General features: G+C 35.7%; 1 protein-coding gene and 1 pseudogene across 2 annotated transcripts; both read left to right on the top strand.

Annotated features, from left to right (window-relative positions):
• The first annotated feature begins 455 nt into the window (after window positions 1-455).
• Window positions 456-3,812, top strand: LOC108485723 (beta-glucosidase 46-like). 2 transcript variants are annotated; one of them, XM_053029946.1, is made up of 12 exons: window positions 456-1,212; window positions 1,307-1,373; window positions 1,468-1,526; window positions 1,615-1,690; window positions 1,782-1,856; window positions 1,935-2,022; window positions 2,110-2,362; window positions 2,438-2,553; window positions 2,624-2,882; window positions 2,958-3,060; window positions 3,154-3,262; window positions 3,377-3,812. In XM_053029946.1, exons 1-12 carry the CDS (start codon window positions 1,072-1,074, stop codon window positions 3,612-3,614), a joined length of 1,584 nt encoding a protein of 527 aa, XP_052885906.1. In that variant the 5' UTR covers window positions 456-1,071; the 3' UTR covers window positions 3,615-3,812. The 2 variants fall into 2 exon arrangements, with proteins under 2 accessions (XP_052885906.1, XP_052885905.1); XM_053029945.1 differs by having other exon boundaries at window positions 1,782-2,022.
• Window positions 3,813-6,357: 2,545 nt separating this feature from the next.
• Window positions 6,358-21,894, top strand: part of LOC108485340 (jasmonoyl--L-amino acid synthetase JAR4-like) — a 33,233-nt pseudogene continuing 17,696 nt past the window's right edge.

Below are 21,894 nucleotides of genomic sequence, written 5' to 3'. Positions count from 1 at the left end.
TAGTTTTTAGTACTTTGTAACTTATGGTTTTTTAAGCCTTATAAAAAGAGGGATTTTAAAGATTATTGAATGTGAATGTTCTCTTGTTGATTCTATATTTATTTTAAATTTTATAACAACATTTCTTAAAACAGATATTGTTTAGTTTATTAATATGGAAATGATTGTTTGGAGTGAATGGAATTTTAAAAGGATGCGATTCCCCTCTATATATTCTGTTTCCATCATAATTTATTGCGTTCCCCTTCTTTTTCTCTATTATTATGTTAATTTAATCATTATTTTTATTCCATTTATAAGATTCGTCAACATCGCATCCAACCCTGTCAGCATAACTGTATCTTTTTGGTGTTTTCTTATTCTTTTTTTAGTGCTGATACTGTTTCTCCATTATTGGATGTCTGCCCAACTCCTTGTCTAACTTCATCTATTTAAGCAACCTCTGCTGAAATTGATTTATGGTTAAAAGAACTGGAATTTGAGATGAAGAAATTAATTTGGGTTCGATTTTTATAAGTGAACTCCCGAATGCATGAATTCCATATAAGAAACTGCACTCCGAAATGAGATTAAGACTAGACAAAGTCTAAGATACCCTCGATTGTCACCTTATCAGAAAAATCTCATGTAGTTCCAAAATTGTTGCTTTTCTTAAAGAAGGAGAAAACCGTGGAATGAAATATGTTAATTACACTATGGGGTTTTTTGCTTAAATTTGTTCAAATGAGATTCTGTAGTTGCTAATGAGCAAGAGTTAGGCTTAGATAACTTTATTTAGTGTAGTTTTTGTTCCGGCAATGATTGTTGTTTAGGCTTTTGTCATTCTCAGTTTTTTTCTCTTGGCACTAGCTTTCCATGCCAATTCCAAGCTCCAATTCTTTATTTTTGTTTCAAAATATATGTCCTCTCAATGCGCATATATGGACATGAAAAATATGATTCGTATTTGATACTCATGTTTAAATTTCTCCTCCTGCATCAGTCACTTGGCACCCCAAGCTTTCTTCAGTGACTACTCATACTAAACTACTGAAGCAGCAGAGATTATTGTTTAGCTTCTGTTCTCTTGTTATGGAGTTCTCACTCTTTGTGCTAGAGATGTGTTTCACAATTATAGCATTACTATGTTATCCAGTGTGTCTACAGGGGAATCCAAATGCATCCCCGTTCCCCAGTAATTTTCTGTTCGGAACAGCCTCTTCATCTTATCAGGTTCCTTTTTTGCTTTTTATCAGTCTCTTTTTACAGTTTGTTTTTAGCCACTAATGGATTGTTTATCATGTTTTCATACATAACTTTCTCCCAGTTTGAAGGAGCATTCTTGAGTGATGGCAAAGGCCTAAACAATTGGGATGCTTTCACTCACAAGCCTGGTTAGAATTACTCATATTATACAAAGTTCAATGCACATGTGTTTTATCTGTTGTTCCTTTGGTGCTCAAAACAGTTATGTGGGGGGGTTTACAGGCAATATTCTGGATGGAAGCAATGGAGATATAGCTGTTGACCATTACCATCTATATCAGGCAATAGTTTCAAAATAAGACTGCATTTTGTTCAAATATCTAAACATGTTCCATGAAAATGAGCAAGTTTTATATGATTTTGAAACAGGAAGATTTGGATTTGATGCAAGACATTGGGGTCAACAGCTATCGCTTCTCCATTTCATGGGCAAGAATCCTTCCTAGTGAGTTTTGTTTCATGAAAACGAATGAGTTTAACATGATTCGTCATAGCTGTTTCTTTTAAGTCTCTTAATCTCAAAATGACTTGTGCAGAGGGAAGATTTGGAAGTGTTAATAAAGCTGGCATCCATCACTATAACAAGCTCATAAACACTCTTCTCCTTAAAGGTCTCTCTCTAGTTCCCCTTTATGTTACTCAGGTATCTCCCATGTATTCGGAGGATCTTTTAACTTTTTGTGTCACAGGGATCCAACCCTTTGTGTCATTGACTCATTACGACATTCCTCAAGAACTTGAAAATAGATATGGGGCATGGTTAAGTTCCCAAGTACAGTAAGTGGCAATCAATCTCCTACAATTCCTTGTCTTGCTATTCCATCTTCATTTGGCTACCATCAATATAGATTTGAACATTTTCAGGGAAGACTTTAAGTACCATGCAGATATATGCTTCAAATATTTTGGAGACAGGGTGAAGTATTGGACTACCTTCAATGAACCTAATGTTGCAGTAATAAGGGGCTATAGATCAGGGATTTACCCACCTTCTCGTTGTTCAAGCTCATTTGGGAATTGCAGTAACGGGGATTCTGAAAAAGAGCCTTTCATTGCAGCCCACAACATCATCTTGTCACATGCAGCTGCTGTTGATGTTTACAGAACCAAATACCAGGTAAATTCAATTACTCAAACTCTGAGAAACATAGTTCAATGTTAAAAGCCATACTGTTTCATTGTAATTATGTAGAAACAACAAGGAGGTAGCATTGGAATTGTCATGAATGCCATCTGGTATGAACCTATAAGCAATTCCTTAAAAGACAAACAAGCAGCTGAGAGAGCCCAAGCTTTCTACATGAATTGGTAAGAAATCAAACATTCAGAAATGAAATTAAGAGCTTTCAAGCCTTGCTTTGACTCTTTACAACTTCAGGTTCTTAGATCCAATCATAATGGGGAAATATCCTAAAGAAATGCAAGAAATCCTTGACTTCAATTTGCCTTCATTTTCAAATCATGACCAGGAGAAACTAAACAGTACTGGACTTGATTTTATTGGTATTAATCACTACACCTCTTTCTACACAAAAGACTGCATGTTTTCAGTGTGTGAACAAGGACCAGGAAATACCAAAATAGAAGGTTTTGCCTTAAGAACAGCTACTAAAAATGGGGTCTTCATAGGTGAATCAGTATGTAACTTCAACATATACCCAACTTTCCCGTTTCCTAGAAAAACACTAATTTTTGCATTTGGTTCCATGTAGACTGCACTTGATTGGCTATTTGTTCATCCTCAAGGAATGGAGAATATAATAACATACGTAAAAGAGAGGTACAATAACATCCCAATGTTCATTACAGAAAATGGTGAGTTGAAAAGCAGAACTTAAAGTGTTATCATTATTCATTAGCATTAAACCAATACATTTTTATCAATGATTGTGGTTGTTCTTTCATTAGGGTTTTGTGAGAATGACAAGTCGGATAGCCTTACAGAAAAGACGCTCAATGATGTGAACAGAGTGGAATACATAAGTGGCTACTTGGATGCCCTTGCAGCAGCTTTGAGGTAATAATTTTGTCGATATTTTCAGTACCATACTACCATCTTAAGAAATGCAAACAAACCCAGGATTCGAGATAAATATCCTTATAATTTTGACATGTTTGATGGAATAAGCAGGAAAGGAGCAGATGTACGAGGGTACTTTCTGTGGTCCTTGTTGGACAATTTTGAATGGACATTGGGATTTACAATTAGGTTTGGCCTTCACCATGTTGATTTCACCACTCTCAAGAGAACACCAAGAGGATCAGCAACTTGGTACAAACAGTTCATTGCCAACCACACTGCTGAGAAGATTTTAATGCCTCAACATTATCCAGGGAATCAACTGGGACAACATTTCAATACCATTTGAAAAACTTTGTTCAAACTTTATCTTATTAGAATTGGTCCATAACCAATGATCATGGCTGCTGATTTCTGAACCCCGAAAATTATTTATTGGAAATCTAGAGTCGGCTATTAGTGCTAAAGAAGACAAAAAAGGGTTCTAAATTCTGTACAAAGCAGATTATTTGGAGATAATATGCATCTTATCATCGAAGTTTTCGAATTCACTTTTCAATCCCATCAATATTGCTTTGAAATTTTCCTTTTACCCCAAAAAAAAAAATGAAATTACATGAAAAGAGTTTGAAAATCTGAATGTATTCGCACTCAAATTTAAATAGTATAAATAAACAATCTTAATTAAATTGATGTGACAATAAAATTTTAATAATTAATTCCAATATTTTCCATAGATGAGTCATATTTATTTCAAAATTATACGCCCTAATTTTTAGAAAACTATATTTATCAAAATATAACTATTTTCAAAATATTTCTTAGAATTTTAATGAAAATAATTTATTCAAGTATGGATTATTGGAAATATTCAATAACTATAATGAATTAGTAAATTAATTTCAATAATTTTCTAAAATGCTCATAATCCAGATATTTTATTCTTAATTAGAGATCTGGACTACAATTCATCATCGCAAGTTTCACTCTGTCAGATATGGAAAACTATCCAAATCTCTAATTTTCATTTAATCTTTGTATCCTAAAATATAAAGGTAAAAAAAGGCTATAAAATTTGTAATTTTTTTTAAAAATATTTTCTGATTGTGTAAAAAAAAAATTAAAATGATGAAATGAAGACCGGATCAATTAAGATTTAAAATCAATCTGATGACATATAATTTTCCCTTGAATAATGACAAAAACTGAAACACCTTAAGCCGACAATTCTTTCTAACATGCTTATGAAATGAATTTAAGGAAAGGAAATTTAGTTTTATACTTGAATATATCATTTTTAAAGATTCTTAAAGAGGTTCTATTCTACAAAGACACTTCATTTTTTATCACATCTCGTTTTTCACAAGAAAATCATATTTCTCCATACTCTAATCAACTAAATATCAAAATAAAGATTAACTAATCAATTCAGCTACCAACTAAATTCTGTATCAACAATAATGCAGTGGGCGTGGTCTGAATCGTTGCGACCTTCATCCTCAACACCAACCACTGTATTGAAATATTCTACACTATTTAAATCTCTTCTCTCTTTAATTATTCAGTCTATGCGGTATTTGCATGGGGTCCGTAATTTGAATTCGGATTGCAAATTGGTAGTAAAATCTCTTTTGGGTGTTTGTATGGACATGAGGTCCGCTGGTTGTGGCAAAAAAAAACAAGGGGAAAATAATGATGAGAGTGATGGTGCACCTTCCCCAACGTCAGAGACTCCCACCAAAAAAAACAAAGAAAGCTCTAATAATTTTATCAATTTTTATTTTGTGCAAAGAAGCTTTATGTATATGCATACCAAGTGTTTCATCCATAAATCTTTAACCTTTTGAGAATGAATTGGTTGGGAAATGTTGTTGTCTGTGAGTTATAATTTCCTTGACAATCTTTAGATCTAGTATAATCTCTTTAACCTGACTTAAATGTTATGGAAAATTACATTCGTTATCAAGATAGCCTGACACTATTATCCAAGTTTTGGAAACTGTCATCTTAAAACATTTGTTTAATTTAGTATAACATTTAGTTACAAACCTTTTTGTTATTCCTCAAAATCTTAATTCTAATTTAGTATCGGAAAAGTGATATGTTTGTTTTTAATAAAAATCGGGATTCATGCATACTAATCAATAATCATAACATGATTTCTTAATAATTTATATTGAATATCATGCAAAATAAAATAAACTCAAATCTTAAGTCTCATGTCATAGCTTTAAATAAAATAATAGAGTTTCTGAATAAAAATAATCTTAAAGTACTTTAATAAAATAAAACATTCCGAGTCAAGACCTCCGGATGTCACATCCGCGTCCTAACCCTGTGAGTTTTCTATAAGGATGAAATCTTAAGAGGGAGTGAGCTATGACACTCAGTATGAGTTCATTTACAAGGAAATCAGTGCAAACAGTTGGTAAGTCACATTAAATAATATTGCAAAACATAATCACAATCAAACAACAATCCCGAGTATTGGTTTTTCAATGCAACCATCATTAATATAACGAAACTCATAACAATAGTTTTTAGAATAACCAATTTTTAGATTTGCCCACAATATACATACATATATATATATATATATATATATATATATATACCATAGTAGAGTTTCCAAATTTGTATGCACATGATTATAAAGATGCCATACAATTTTGGCTTTTAACAGAACAGATCCTACCCCACTTCTGCACACCAAAACCAAGGTGTAGGCAAGGGGTTGGCTGGGGCCCCGATATCCTCTAAAATGGAAAATTTTCTATTTCAGCCCTTTAATTTTAAAAAAAATCAATTAATAAAGTAAAATTGCACTTTGGCCCCCTAAAAATGATAAAAATTTGATTTAATCCATTAAAAATTATAAAGATATAAGCTATTTAAATAGTGAAATTGCATTTTTACTATCGTAAAAATTAAAATTTAATTTGGCACCCCTAAAAAACTTTTTTCTCTTCCCCGTAGCCATAACAGGAGTTCCCCTGAACTCCTTCTCCAACACACCAAGATGTGGATAAGCCATTACTGATTCGAAGATAATAATTGTCATTTGGTTGTGGACACACATCAAGTCACCACAGATGGAATCTGCCTTTGGCTGTTTACAGCAAAAAGTCTTACAAATGAAACTTGCTTTTGGCTGTATATTGCGCAGCATAAACCCGCAGTTGGAATCTGCCTTTGGTTGTGGATACACAGTAATACCCGCAAATAGAATATGTATTTGGCTGTGGATGCACAGCAAAACAGATAAATGCATATAAACTGTCAAACTTCCTCCAATCACATCGTCCTATCCCATACGATGCAATGTGACATATTTAATATAAAACAATATGATAGCAATTAATGTACTAAACAAGAAAAATCAGTAGAAAAAGTCATGCTTTTCATGTATTCAGATTAACAGTAACATAAGGCATGTTGTACGTATGATCCCAATTATAGATACAATAGTTATATATACTATTCATAATTTGTGAATATATATACATATAAATACCGTATTAATGCAGTCAATCATGGATTCTAACATAATTCATATTATCAGGGACTAAACTAATCAAAACATAAAATTTTAGGTCAAAACTGTAAAATTTGAGGTACAAGGAACACACAGCCATGTGACCGGGCCGTGTGAGAAGCCCTGAACCATGTGGATAGGGTACATAATCGTGTGTCTAGGCTGTGTGACTGACTGTAACTCTATGGAACATGCAAAGTTAAGCTTTAGGGGTGACAGAGGCGTATGGGGGTCCTAGGCCATGTGAGAATCAAACATCCTAGGGTTTCAGGGAGAGGCATGGTCGTGTGGTCCACATGGATAACCCACATGCCCGTGTGACTGGCTGTATGGCGCTATCCTAGGCTTAGTTTTATCTTGATTCACTTGCAAAAGAACACACACATATCACCAGAGTCTTAAGCAAAGTCCATTTCATTCAAATCTGGTCTGCAATACCTAAATCCGGTCCTTCAAACGACATTTATCCAAGAATTCGAGATTATTTTCAAGGTTTGTTAAGATTTGTGAAATATGTCACAAGATTTTAATTAGATCCATTAATTGAACTTAAAGATTAAGGTTGGAGATTCATACAGTGAAATTACGAAAACAAATCATAGGATTAAGGTTCACTTACCGTTTCTTGGCAAGAACAAGGGCGTTATTGACAGTAATCACCAAAATGATAAAAAAAAAAAGGTTAAAAAAGGCAAAAAGATAATTCTTAGCAATGGAGTAAAGATGTGATGCAAAAGAATAGGAGAAGAGGAGAAAAATAAGATGATAAAAGAAAGGGATTGAGAGAAAATTCTAATTGTATTGGGAAAGAAATTAAAATTTTAGGGTAATTAGGAAAACAAGGATTAAATACCTAGGGTTTTCAAAATTTTAGAGGTTGTTTAGTAAATTACCCCTTGGCTGCAGAATTTAAATTGGAAATAGGGAAGGATGGCGTGATTCAGACTTGGTATGTAAAGGGAGAGTGGATAGTTAACCAATTGGGTAGTCATAGGTTGCTAAAAAAAGAAAAGAAAATAGGAGAAATGTGATTTGAGCCTTGGATATCTAAGCAAATATGCTAACTACATAACCATCAAGATTAAGCCATTTCTTAGTAATTTATTTTATCTAAACCTATATATTTTTGGGGTGTTACATCAAGGGTTAGGTTTTATTGAGAATAGGGGCTTTTGTTGTTTTTTGATTCATCATAAATGTGTTGATTCATATATGACTAGTTGTGATGGTCTAGAGTTTGCAAAGAATGTGTTTGATAAAATGTCAGAAATAAATGTTCGTGTGGAAAAGTTGATGATGTAAAGAAAGTGTTTGGTAAAATGATGGAAAGAGATGGAATAGGGGAGCAAATGCAAAAAGAGAATAGGAAACCTAATTGAGTTACTATTGTTGTGTTTTGTTGGCATGCTAGCGACCGGGACTGTTAGAATTTTGAAGATGGGATCATTCGTACATTAAAAACATCATAGGATAGAGCTTAACCAATTGATGAAATTTATTCATATTTTTGGGCAAAGATTGTAGTTTATTTTTCTTTTCTTGGTATGTATACACGTTGGATGATTTTTCTTGCTACATTTGGGCTTATCTTGCAGTTGATTGATTTTGGGTAAGCCTCACCATTTCTCTTTCATCTTGGAAGTTATAATTGTCTTATCAGTTGTTGAATTTCTTATCTTTGGTTTTAATTTAATTTCTAGTGTGTAATGATTTATCCAGATCATTAAAATTGCTAGTATTCATTACTTTCTTCATCAGCATAGTATTGTGGGCTGTGTTGTTTTTCCAATTTTGGGAACGTAAAAACTCTGCGCTTTCATCCAGATGGTATTTTAATTTTTCAGTCAGCACAAGCCAAGGATACAAATTATCTGGGATTGAGTGGAACTCACTGCAGCCTTCCCTAGAACTTGTAAAAAAATTAGGAATTGATAAAACAAAAAAGAAAGAAGCATTGCAAAGATATGAATGGTTTGGTTATCTCAAACGATTCAGAAATGATGTTATCATTATTTTAAGTATCATTTGCCTCCAATTGCCATTTGAGTTGGTTTATGCTCATCTCTACGAGGTTCTCAAGTCTGATATGGTGAAGTTCAGATTAACTGTAGTTTATCTTCTTGTAATTTAGTTTTTCAGAAAAAAATAGGGGAAAGATATCATCTGACTCATTAAGCTTGAAAACAACGACAATAGTAAATATCAACCTATTGTTTACACCTGTAACCGTAGAGAATTGGTGAATTTGGGGTTTGTTTTTTACCCGATCATGTCATGTGTACTTGTTATCATTAGTAGCCTTGTATACAGATTGAGTACAATCAACTTGAACATAGGGAGTTTATATCTATATCACCCATTTTTTCTTTCTATGTGTCTTATATGATATGCTCTTTGGCTCATGTTCTTTTATCTTTTTGCTAATTTTTCAGTGTCGGCTTCTGGTTCTCTTTATGGCAGGGCAAAGCATGTCCAAGCTCCATCTTGCTTGTACTTGGTTGCATAAAAAGGGAAAAAACTAGTTTAAAACTTTTTTTTGAGGTCTTGTTAGTAATTTGCTTCTTTTTTCATGCTTTCCAATCAGTTTCTTCAATAGGAAGTTAGATAGTGATCATTTCATTGCCTTCTCTTATTTTTAGTCACAGTTTCAACGATTTTGGAAAAGATGGAAATTCTAGACGTTGAAAAGGTTATAGCATATTTCGAAGTAATGACCAAAGATGTTGAGAATGTTCAAAGAGAGACTTTAAAGATGATTTGGAAGAAAATGGATGCGTCGAGTATTTGCAGAATATGGGCCTCAATGGCAGAATTGACCTTGAAAGCTTCAAGGCTTATGTTCCTCTCGTCACTCACAAGGACTTGAAGCCTTATATTCAGTGAGTTGCTGATGGTCATTTTCCCCTATTCTCACCGAAAAAATAGATAACAACCATTTCTCTCAGCGCCCAAATTTATGCCTTTCAATGATGAATTGATGGAAATTAATTTGCAAAATATACCATTCTTCTTTTATTTTCAAAAATAGAGAATTTCCTATTGAGAATGGTAAGGCTTTGCAATTCATTTATAGTAGCAAGCAGAGTAAGAAAAAATGGGGTTTGTTTGCTGAAACTACAACCACCAATGGCTTTCGTAATTCACAGTTCAAAAAAGCGATGAAAGTAATGCAGTCTGAGTGTTGCAACCCTGATGATGTGATATTTGGTCCTGATTTTCACCAATATTTGTACTGCCATCTTTTATGTGGGCAAGTTTGAGAAGAGCTTTGTGATGATATAAGAGAAGGGGTCCTCACAAGTCGAATCAGTTCTCCTTTTGTTCAGTCTGCTATGGCCAAATTGCTGAAAGCTAAATCCTGAATTGGCTGATGTTGGGATTTTGGAGCACTTTATCTGGAGGAAGTATGAAGTTTAGTCAAAACTTGAGCAACAACGTAATTAATCCGAATAAAGAATGAAGGAATATTGAGCTTCAAAAGGGTCGATATTTGCAGGATAAACAAACAGAATTTTACTTGGTGAAAGAAAGCAAAAATTGAGAGGCATTTTTCTTTGAATGATTTCTATTGAAAGTCATTGATTAAAAAAAATGGCATACTGCCAATACATATACCAGTCATAAGCTAGTCTGTTTTAACATATTTACTATTTTTAAACTTACTTGCACTGCTTGCACATTCCAACTTGCAAATCAACTTGCACAATTAGGTAAGCTGATCTATCAATCTTATCAGCACCCAATTACATTAAATACACTACCTACTTCATTCTAATTTAACTAAGTTACAAAATATTACTTAAAGTAACAAAATGAAACTGAAATTGAACAATAGCATCAACTTGATGAGTGCATGTACTTCATCCTAAATACTACAATGACTTGATCTTCATACTTTATCCACATAACTTGGACTGTATGTACTTTGTGTGCTGTAAGTGCGACTTGATCTGCTTCTTCATACTTCATCCGCATAACTTATGTTGCATGGTCTGCTCCTTGGTTACTTTATCTGCTTCATGCATGCCAACTTCAACACTCCTCCTTGGCTTGCATGCTGCAAACTCCCATTTTGGCTCTTAAATCTTCAAATCTTGACACACTAAGGGGCTTTGTTAGGATATCAGCAAGTTGTTCTTTAGATCTGCAATGAATCAGCTTCACTTCTTGAGCTTGCTCCATCTCTCTAACAAAGTGCAATTTGATCTTCAAGTGTTTCGTTCTCTCATGGAACACTAGATTTTTTGCAATTGCAACGACAGATTAGATGTCACAATTGATCTCTGTCGCTTCCCTTTGGTGTTGATTTAGATCGGCCATTATTTTTCTTAGCCAAATGGCTTGGTTGATAGCTCCTGCAGTTACCACATACTCTACTTTAGTAGTTGATTGAGCAACAACAGTTTGCTTCTTTGAAGTCCAGTAAAAAATGGCTGAACCAAGGGTGAACAGATACCCTGAAGTACTGTTCATATCATCTATCGATCTAGCCCAATCACTATCAGCATAGCCAATTAATTTCATGTTTTCAACTTTGCTAAATAGCATTCCAGAGCTCTTAGTACCTTTGATGTACCTGAGCACTCTTTTGGCATCTTGGAAGTGCTTCTCATTGCAGCAATGCATGAATCTTGAAAGCAAACTTACAGCAAACATAATGTTTGGTCTAGTGGCAATTAAATAGAGCAAACATCCAACTAGACTTCCATAGGTTGATTCACTAACCTTTTCAAAATCACATTGGCTTGATAGTTTCTCTCCAATGGCAACTGTTGTACTTGTTGCTTTGCATTTCAGCATGGAGAATTTGTTTAGAATTTTTAAGGTAAAAGCCTTTTGACTTAGGAAGATCCCTTGCTGATTTTGGGATACTTCCATGCCAAGAAAGTAAGACATTTTTCCCAAATCATACATCTCAAACATTTGTTGCATTTTGCACTTGAAGTCTGTCAGCATTGCTTGGTCTCCTCATGTTATTAACAAATCATCAACATATAGAGACATTATCAGTTAAGTTTCACTACCTTGCTTTTTCACATACAAAGTAGGTTCACTGATGCTTCTTTCAAATCCAAGGCTAGCTAGATAGCCATCGATCCTACTATAACAGGCTCTTAGAGCCTGTTTCAAGCCATACAACGCTTTCTTCAGTTTGTACACCTTGTCTTCTTCACCAACAATTTTGAAGCCTTCAAGCTACTCAACATATATCTCTTCTTCAAGAAATCCATTGAGAACGGTTGACTTCACATCTAGCTAATGGATTTTCCATTGCAATTATGCTGCTAAGGCAACTAGCAGCCTTATGGTGTTAAGCCTAGCCACTGGTGCAAAGGTTTCAAAGTAGTCAATGCCATACTTTTGGCTGAACCCTTTTACAACCAGCCTTGCTTTCAGTTTGTTCAAGCTTCCATCAATATTGTGCTTGGCTCTAAACACCCACTTCACTCCAATGACTTTTCTATTGAGTGGTCTTTCAACAAACTTCTAGGTCTGATTCTTCTCAATCATACTGATTTCATCTGCCATTGCCTGTTTCCAGCCTTGATGAGCTTCAGCTTCTTCAAAGTAGCTTGGTTTAATAGCAGTCACATGAGCTCTTTTATAAATCTCAGCCAATGGTCTAGTGCCTCTGACTGGTTCATCATCAGTGTCTATTTCAGGACCATTTTCATCAGCTTCAGTCTAATCTGTCACCAAATCTTCAGCAGCAGTTTCTGGTTCATTTTTATCCCAGTTCCAACTTGACTTCCCATCGAATACAACATCTCTGCTCACAGAGACCTTGTTTGTTAAAGGATCAATTATTCTATAACCTTTCTTGATACTGTTGTAGCCCACCAGAATACCAGGTTGAGCTTTCTTAGCAAGCTTGTCTCTTTTTGCTGCTGGAATATGAGCATAACATACATATCCAAAGACTCTTAGGTGAGCAGTGATGGTTTGAACCCGAACCAAGCCTCGAATGGAGTTTTCTAAGCTAAAGCCTTGGTTGGGAGCCTATTTTAGAGGTTAACAGCAGTGTTAACTACTTCTGCCCAAAATGTCTTAGGCAAATTTCTTTCAAACATTAGGCATCTGGCCATATCCATCAAGCTTCTGTTCTTTCTTTCACTTACACCATTTTGTTGAGGTGTATAAGTGTTGGTGAGCTGGTGTTTGATGCATGCTTCATCACAAAACATATATAACTCGGATGAAGTATACTCAGTCCCATTATCAAACCTCAATGTCTTCAACTTGCAACCTGTTTCAGTCTCTACTGCAGCTTTAAACTTCAAAAATACTGAAGCCACTTTTGATTTCTTTTTCAAAAAATAAGTCCAGCAATATCTCGAGTAATCATCAATGAATAAAATGAAATACCTGTTGTCATTCAGAGATTGAGTCTTTATTGGACCACACACATCAGTGTGTACAAGTTGGAGTCTTTCAAAAGCTCTCCAGGCTTTGTTTGTAGGAAATAGTAGTCTAGCTTGTTTTCCTAGCTGACATACTTCACAAACTTCTTCCTTTTCAACTAAGTTAGTGAAGTTTTCAACCAAATCTTCTTTGGTTAGCTGATCCATTGAGTTGTAGTTGACATGGCCAAGTCTTTTGTGCCACAGCTTGGATTCATCCTGAGTAGCTGTATAGGCACTGTTTGCGCCCTTGTTCCAGTCCACCACAAAGTTTTTGTCAGCCATAGTCACTGTCATGAGCTTGGATCCATATGGATCACTGATTAGGCACTGATTGCCTTTGAACACCATAGAGTAGCCCTTTTTCTAGTAACTGAGCTATACTGAGCAGGCTTCTATCTATTCAGGCACCAAAAGTACATTAGAGACAAGTTTGCTACCTATAGAAGTGTCTATCAGCACATCTCCTTTGCCTTCTACTCTGATGAAGTGTCAATTTCCAATCTTCACCCTTGTTTTGAAGCTTTTATCAATTGACTTAAAGATAGTAGCATCTGGAGTCATGTGGTTTGTGCATCCACTGTCAATTAGCCATCTTTTTGTGGCTTTTCTTTTAGCAGCTGAGCAAGAGACAGCAAAGACTTGCTCTTCTTGGTCACTACCTTCTTCTACTACTTGAGCTTCAGCTCTTGGCTATTGAGGTTGATTTGGCCTCTGTTTGCCTTTGTTTATGCAAACTTTGTCTGCATGGCCCATCTTTTTACAGATTTTACACCATCAGGCCTAAACCAACATAATTCACCTGGATGACTTAGCCTTTTGCAGTGTGGGCAAGGTGGATATTTTCTTGCACCATCTGTTCTAGGCTTATCTTTTCAGGTTTTCTTCCCCTTGTAGGCAGTGGAGTTTGTGGCTGGTTTGCTTTTGGCTTGGAAGGCTCCTTCTTGATGCTCCTCCAGTCTACTTGCTCTCCTTTGCTCTTGAGCATAAAGAGCATTAATCAGCTCTGTCAAGGATATGCTAGTCAGGTTCCTCGAGTCTTCAAGAGATGAGATATTTGCCTCATACCTTTCAGGTAAGGTTGAGATCACCTTCTCCAAAATTCTTGCTTCACTAAATTGTTGTCCAAGTAGCCTTATATTGTTTACTACAGCCATGATTCTATTTGAATATTACTTGACTGTTTCTTCCTCCTTCATCTTCAAGTTTTCAAAGTCCCTTCTTAAATTCAGTAGCTGTTGCTGCCTTGTTCTTTCAGTCCCTTGGAACTCCTCCTTCAACTTATCCCAAGCCTGCTTTAGTGACTCACAAGCCATGATTCTTTTGAAAATCACATCAGATACACTGTTCTGGATACATGACATAGCTTTATGCCTCTTTCTTCTTTCATCAGTATGCTGGCTGATCTGAGCCACTGTTGGATTGGCTCTGAGTGGTTCTGGTTCAACATCTGAGTTGACCACCTCCCATAGGTCAAATGCCTGTAGGTAGGTCTTCATTTTCACTACCCAAATATGGCAGCCTTCTCCATTGAAGACTGGTGGTGGCACTGGTGAGAATCCTAATGAAGACATGGTTCTAAGGATTGAAAATGACAGGTCCACTAAGAATAAGGCTCTAGATACCAATTGATGGGATTTTGGAGCACTTTATCTGGAGGAAGTATGAAGTTCAATCAAAACTTGAGCAACAACGTAATTAATCCGGATAAAGAATAAAGGAAGATTGAGCTTCAAAAGGCTCAATATTTGTAGGATCAACAAACAGAATTTTACTTGGTCAAAAAAAGAAAAAATTGAGAGAGTATTTTTCTTTGAATTATTTCTATTGAAATTCATTGATTAAAAAAGATGGCATATTGTCAATACATATACCAGTCATAAGCTGGTCAGCTTTAACATATTTACTATTTTTAGACTTACTTGCACCGCTTGCACATTGCAACTTGCAAATCAACTTGCACAATTAGGTAAGATGATCTATCAATCTTATCAGCACCCAATTACATTAAATAAACTACTTACTTAGTTCTAATTTAAGTAAGTTACAAAATATTACTTAAAGTAACAAAATGAAACTGAAATTGAACAGTAACATCAACTTCAGTAGCTGCATGTACTTCATTCGGAAATACTACAGCAGCTTGATCTTCATACTTCATCCACATAACTTGGACTGTATGTACTTTGTGTGTTGTAAGTGTGGCTTGATCTGCTTCTTCATACTTCATCCGCATAACTTATGTTGTATGGTCTGCTCCTTGGTTGCTTTATCTTCTACATGCATGCCAACTTCAACAGCTGATTTGATTGAGAAGAAATGTTCAAGATCAAGTAATTAGTATGGATTAATACCAGAGTTGTTCCCTAATGTTAAATACATTTATGGGATCATGACTAGGTCCAGGGAGCTTTATCTAAAAAGGTCAAGGTATTATGTTACGGATGTGCCTCTTATAAGTGTTGATTACAATTCTTCTAAGGGGTGAATTGCAAAAATATCAATCCAAGTCTACCTCCTGAGTTAGCTACTTATGTGTGCTTCCTAATATTGGGTATTTTGAGTTCATTCCTCTAAAAGAGAATGTTGACGAGCATATGCAAGAAAATGGTAATGTTTCTTTCCTTTTCATGGAACCAAAGCCAGTGTGTTTCACTAAAGTTAAGGTTGGTGAAGAATATGAGGTTATCATCACAAACTTTGCAAGTACCTTAAATTTTTCACCTTATGATTCAGATAATTTTTGTAACGCCCCGTACCCGAGACCGTTGCCGGAGTTGAACACGAGGTGTTAACAGACTTAATTCCTTTATTTACACAGTTCATTTTAAAATTTCCAGACAAGCTGGTTAACTGCATCACAGTCACTTTAAAAGTCATCTCTCGAGTTCCAAAACTCGAAAACTGATTCTGTAAATTTTTCCTGAAACTAGACTCATATATCCATCTACAAATTTTTTTCTAGAATTTTTGGTCGGGCTAATTAGTACAGTTTATTAGATAAAGTCTCCCCTGTTTCAGAGTTCGACTACTCTGACCTTCATGCATTACGACTTAGATATCTCCCTGTACAGGGCTTCAATACTTATGCCATTTGTTTCTAATGAAAATAGACTCAAAAGGAATCTGTACATATAAAGCATGACTTCTAATTATCTCTGGTTAATTTATGGTGAATTTCCAAAGTCAGAACAGGGGATCCAGAAATCGCTCTGGCCCTATTTCATGAAAACTTAAACATCTCATAAAATACGGCTCATATGGTCGTTTCATTTCTTTCATATGAAAATAGACTCATCAAGATTCGATTACCTAATGTATTCATTATTTAATTACATTTCTACTATTTTTAGTGATTTTTCAAACTCACATCACTTCTTCTTTGTCAAGATCTACTTTAAGGTAAATCTCACCTATTTCATAGTTTCCATAATTCAACTAGCCACTTGACATACATAGCACCAAATATGATCAAGATTAACCATTCCAATGGCTAGTCATTACCAAGCATTTCCATACCACTCAATAACCATATATACAAAATGATTATAATGCTATGCTCAAAATATATAAGCCATTTTCGCATGACTATCCGAATGTATACATTACCAAAAGGTACTTAATTAACAACAAAGGTCAGTCCTATACATGCCACTATTGAAGTTCAACTAAAAGAGTACCAAAAGGGCTTAGATAGTGTGGACGACTTGACTTTGACAATCCCGAGTCCGATGGTGACGAACAAAATCTATAAAAGAGAATTAAAGAAATGAATAAGCATTTAATGCTTAGTAAGTTTTGAGTAATGAAATTATTTACGACTAAAGTATAGCGTTCATATGACCAAATGAATAATTGCATATATGCATATTCTCAAAATCATACTTACTTCACGCTTCAACCATTATACTTATACACAGGGAATCAAACCTATCTAAAGGCCGGAAGATCGTTAATCAATTGAGCGAATACTATTAAAAAGGAATCAACTTTTCCGATGCATATACGAAACATACCTTATCGTTTGGATTTTATGAGCGGATATAGCAACTCGCACGAATGCCTTCGGGACTTAGCCCGGATATAGTCACTAGCACAAATGCCTTCGGGACTTAGCCCGGATATAATCACTAGCACAAATGCCTTCGGGACTTAGCCCGGATATAATCACTAGCACAAATGCCTTCGGATCTTAGTCCGGTTTTCATTCGAATAATCATGCACATATATCAATAAATCATAACACATCTATATTTCCTTTTCATTACTAGAACTCAAACACAAGACACTTATCAACCATTACCATTTTCGGCTCAATAGCCACATACAAAGAGCATGATTTTGATTTACTTCATAACATGATCTCTATACACATTCGACTACCCGTCATAAGTATAAACTAATTACCTCAATATATAACTCAAGTAGAATCATTATATCACCGTTTATTTGTTATGCTTATGTGTCATGACTTAAACAAATCATAAACTAAGTTCCATTACTCGAAGACTTACCTCGGATGTTGTCGAACGACTTCAACGGCTATTCAATTACTTTTTCCTTTCCTTTATTGGATTTAGTTCCCCTTTGCTCTTGAGCTTAATTTAACAAATAAATTGATTTAATCATCTTGAACATCAAGAGAAATTCAAGGTACTTAGCCCATATACATATTAGACATTAGAGTCATATGTATGAAATCATGAATCAAATTCAACATATTAGCTAATATTCTCCTTTAGCCGATTATCTAAGTCAAGATAGAATCATCAATATGCTTACCTATAGCCGAATACATGCAACACCAATCTATGTATTCATTCATGTGGTCGAGTATACATATTCCAATATGATATCATTTCCATTTCATTTAACACTTAACATTTACCACATATCAATTAACCCATTTTTTTTTTATAATTACAAAACTCTTCATCTATTCATGCTCTCATATTCGGTTATCCATACCTATACTAACCATATAACTAAAAATTCTAAGTTTAAACACAATACAACATTTTAGCACCATGGCCGAACATTTCATGAAGTTGCTAAGACCCATCCTTTTCAAATTCTCACACACACTCACATCCAATCCTTTTTGTTAAGCACTCAAACTCTATCATCTTCATACCTCATCAACACAACATCAAACACCAACCAAGAAAGACAACATCCATGGCCGAGTATCATCTCCATCAAATAGCAAAGATTTAAACCATGGGCTAGGTAGAATTCAAACTAACAACTAAAAATATGCATGAATTTCATGGAATAACATCAAACTTACCTCTTCCTAATCATCAACCAACCAAACATGAAGCAAGAGAATTCTTTTCTTCTTCCTCCCTCAAGTCATGACAATAGAGGAGCAAGGATGAAACAACTTTGGTTTCTCCTCCCACTCACCTCATGTTTTATTATTCTTAATTCATTATTTTATTTTGTAACTAAAAAATTTTAATAAAAAAATACATATTACCGTTAATAGCCCATACCATGGCCGGCCACAATCCAAGATTTGGCTAATTTGACATGCAAGTACACTTTTTTTGACATCATGCACTATTAGATCCTTATAGATTAACCTATCACGTTTCAAAAGTGTCACACCTAAGTCCTATTAACTAAATTCACATGCAATCGACTAAATCGAAGCTTAAAACTTTCACATATTCATATCCACATATTTTAGACAATAAATATTATATTCAAATACATCGGTGATTCGGTTTAGCGGTCCCGAAACCGCTTTCGACTAGGGTCAATTTAGGGCATCACAACTCTCCCCACTTAAGAAATTTTCGTCCCCGAAAATCTTACCGGTAAATAGGTTTGTGTATCGTTCTTTCATAGAGTTCTCGATTTCCCAAGTAGCTTCTTCGACCCCGTGTTTGAGCCATAACACCTTTACTAACGGAACCCTTTTGTTTCGCAACTCTTTCACTTCACGGGCTAGGATACGAATCGGTTCTTCTTCATAACTCATATCGGCTTGAATTTCGACCTCGGAGGGATTTATTACGTGCAAAGGATCGGATCTGTAACGTCGAAGCATCGAAACATGAAAAACGTTGTGAATCTTTTCGAGATCAGGGGGTAAAATCAATCTATATGCCACAGGACCAACTCGTTCGAATATTTCATACGGCCCTATGAACCTCGGACTCAGTTTGCCCTTACGGCCAAATCTGAGTATCTTTTTCCAAGGTGAAACTTTAAGAAACACTTTGTCTCCCACCTGATACTCAATATCTCTTCGTTTTAAATCCGCGTATGACTTCTGACGATCTAATGCTGCCTTCAGACTTTCACGAATTATTTTTACTTTCTGCTCAGCATCTTTAATCAAATCAACTCCGAAAATTTTACTTTCACCGAGCTCGGTCCAAAACAATGGTGTACGGCATTTACGACCGTACAAAGCCTCGTAAGGTGCCATCTTAATACTTGATTGAAAACTATTGTTGTAAGCAAATTCAATCAAAGGTAAATACCGCTCCCATGAACCACTAAACTCAAGAATGCAATATCTCAACATATCCTCGAGTATCTGAATTATCCGCTCGGATTGACCATCAGTCTGTGGATGAAAAGCGGTGCTAAAATGCAACTTGGTACCCAAAGCTTCTTGCAATTTCTTCCAAAATCGCAAGGTGAATCTCGGATCTCTATCCGACACAATAGAAATAGGTACCCCGTGTAATCTCACAATCTGAGAAACATACAATTCAGCTAGTTTATCCAGTGAATAATCCGTACGTACGGGAATAAAATGAGTCGACTTAGTCAGTCTATCAACAACGACCCAAATCGCATCTTTCTTACTTGCCGACAATGGCAACCCAGATACAAAATCCATCGTGATTCGTTCCCATTTCCATTCGGTATCATGATCACCAAGTAAACTCAGAGGCACTTGATGTTCCGCTTTCACTTGTTGACATATTAAACACTTCGAAACAAAATCGGAAATGTCTCGTTTCATACCATGCCACCAAAACTGACGTCTCAGATTGTTGTACCTTTTCGTACTCCCCGGGTGAATTGACATTCGGCTACGGTGAGCTTCGTTCAGAATCATCGAAATAAGTTCTGAATTTCTTGGGACACACAAACGACTTCTGAACCTCAAACAATCATCATCGTCAATTTGAAACTCTGATTCCACGTTCGAAACACATTCAGCCCGTTTTGCAACCAATTCATCATCGACTTTCTAAGCTTCACGAATTTGATGAATCAACAAGGGTTTGGCCTTTAATTCAGCTACTAACACATTGTCGGATAGAACAGACAAGTGTACATTCATCGCTCGTAAAGCAAACAGTGATTTACGACTTAAAGCATCCGCAACCACATTAGCCTTTCCCGGGTGATAGTCAATGACAAGCTCATAATCTTTTAATAACTCAAGCCAACGTTTTTGTCGCAGATTCAAGTCTCTTTGAGTCATCAAATATTTGAGACTTTTGTGATCCGAATATACACGGCACTTCTCACCAAATAAGTAATGTCGCCATGTTTTCAAAGCGAATACGATGGCAGCTAGTTCGAGATCATGGGTTGGATAATTTTTCTCATGTGGCTTCAATTGTCTCGACGCATAAGCTACAACTTGACCTTCTTGCATCAATACACAACCCAACCCAAGTAAGGATGCATCACTGTAAATGACAAACTCCTTGCCTGATTCGGGCTGCACTAGTACTGGAGCTTCAGTCAAATAAGTTTTCAGTTGATCGAAACTTTCCTGACACTTTTCTGTCCATTCAAACTTAACTTCTTTACTCAAGTAGTTTCGTTATTGGTGTGGCTATCATCGAGAAACCCTTTACAAAGCGTCAGTAGTAACCAAAGTCCCAAAAGCTCGAACTTCATAATATTTCTGAGGCTTCCGGTTAAGTATGGCGAAATTTTGCTCGGATCAACTCGAATACCGATCAGATACCACATGACCCAAGAAGCTAACCTCTTAACCGAACTCACACTTCATCGAACTTAGCATATAAGCGCTTATCCGTAAAATCGCAACACTAATCCCGGTGTTTAGCATGATCGGTTTCATTTCTCGAATAGACCAAGATATCATCGATAAACACGACTACAAATCGATCCAAATACAGTCTAAAGATCCGATTCATCAAATCCATAAATCTTCTGGGGCATTAGTGAGCCCAAACGGCATCATTAAAAACTTCGCGATGACCGTATCTCGTTCGAAAGCGGTTTGGGTATATCTGAGTCTCGAACTCATGGCGATAATAACCCGATCTCAAATCTATCTTTGAAAACACCGAGGCTCCCTTTAGTTGATCAAACAAATCATCAATACGCTGATAACGGATATTTATTCTTTATTGTCACTTTATTCATGGCGATAGTCGATGCACAATCTCATGGTTCTGTCCTTCTTTTTCACAAACAATACTGGTGCACCCCAAGGTGAGAAACTCGGTCGAGCGAAACCTCTATCCATCAACTCTTGCAACTGAGCTTTCAATTCCTTTAATTCCGTTGGTGCCATACGATACGGAGCTATAGAAATCGGTGTAGTCCCAGGTACAAGTTCGATGCCAAACTCTACTTCCGAGCAGTGGTAACCCGGTAATTCTTCGGAAAAACATCCGGATATTCACAAACCACTGGTACCGATTCAAGTTTCTTTTCTGACTCTTTATTATCAAGTACGT

Source organism: Gossypium arboreum, chromosome 6 (genome assembly GCF_025698485.1).
Source record: "Gossypium arboreum isolate Shixiya-1 chromosome 6, ASM2569848v2, whole genome shotgun sequence".
NCBI lineage: Eukaryota > Viridiplantae > Streptophyta > Magnoliopsida > Malvales > Malvaceae > Gossypium > Gossypium arboreum.
The sequence above is the reverse complement of the archived record's forward strand: the minus strand, read 5'-3'. Positions and strand labels throughout refer to the sequence as shown.

What these genes read in the sequence shown, in the direction of transcription:
- LOC108485723 (XM_053029945.1), top strand. Translation starts at nt 1,072, where the DNA reads ATGGAGTTCTCACTCTTTGTGCTAGAGATGTGTTTCACAATTATAGCA. An exon ending in CAGCCTCTTCATCTTATCAG is followed by an intron (nt 1,213 to 1,306) that starts GTTCCTTTTTTG and finishes ACTTTCTCCCAG; the next exon opens with TTTGAAGGAGCATTCTTGAG. An exon ending in CAAGCTTTCTACATGAATTG is followed by an intron (nt 2,554 to 2,623) that starts GTAAGAAATCAA and finishes TTACAACTTCAG; the next exon opens with GTTCTTAGATCCAATCATAA.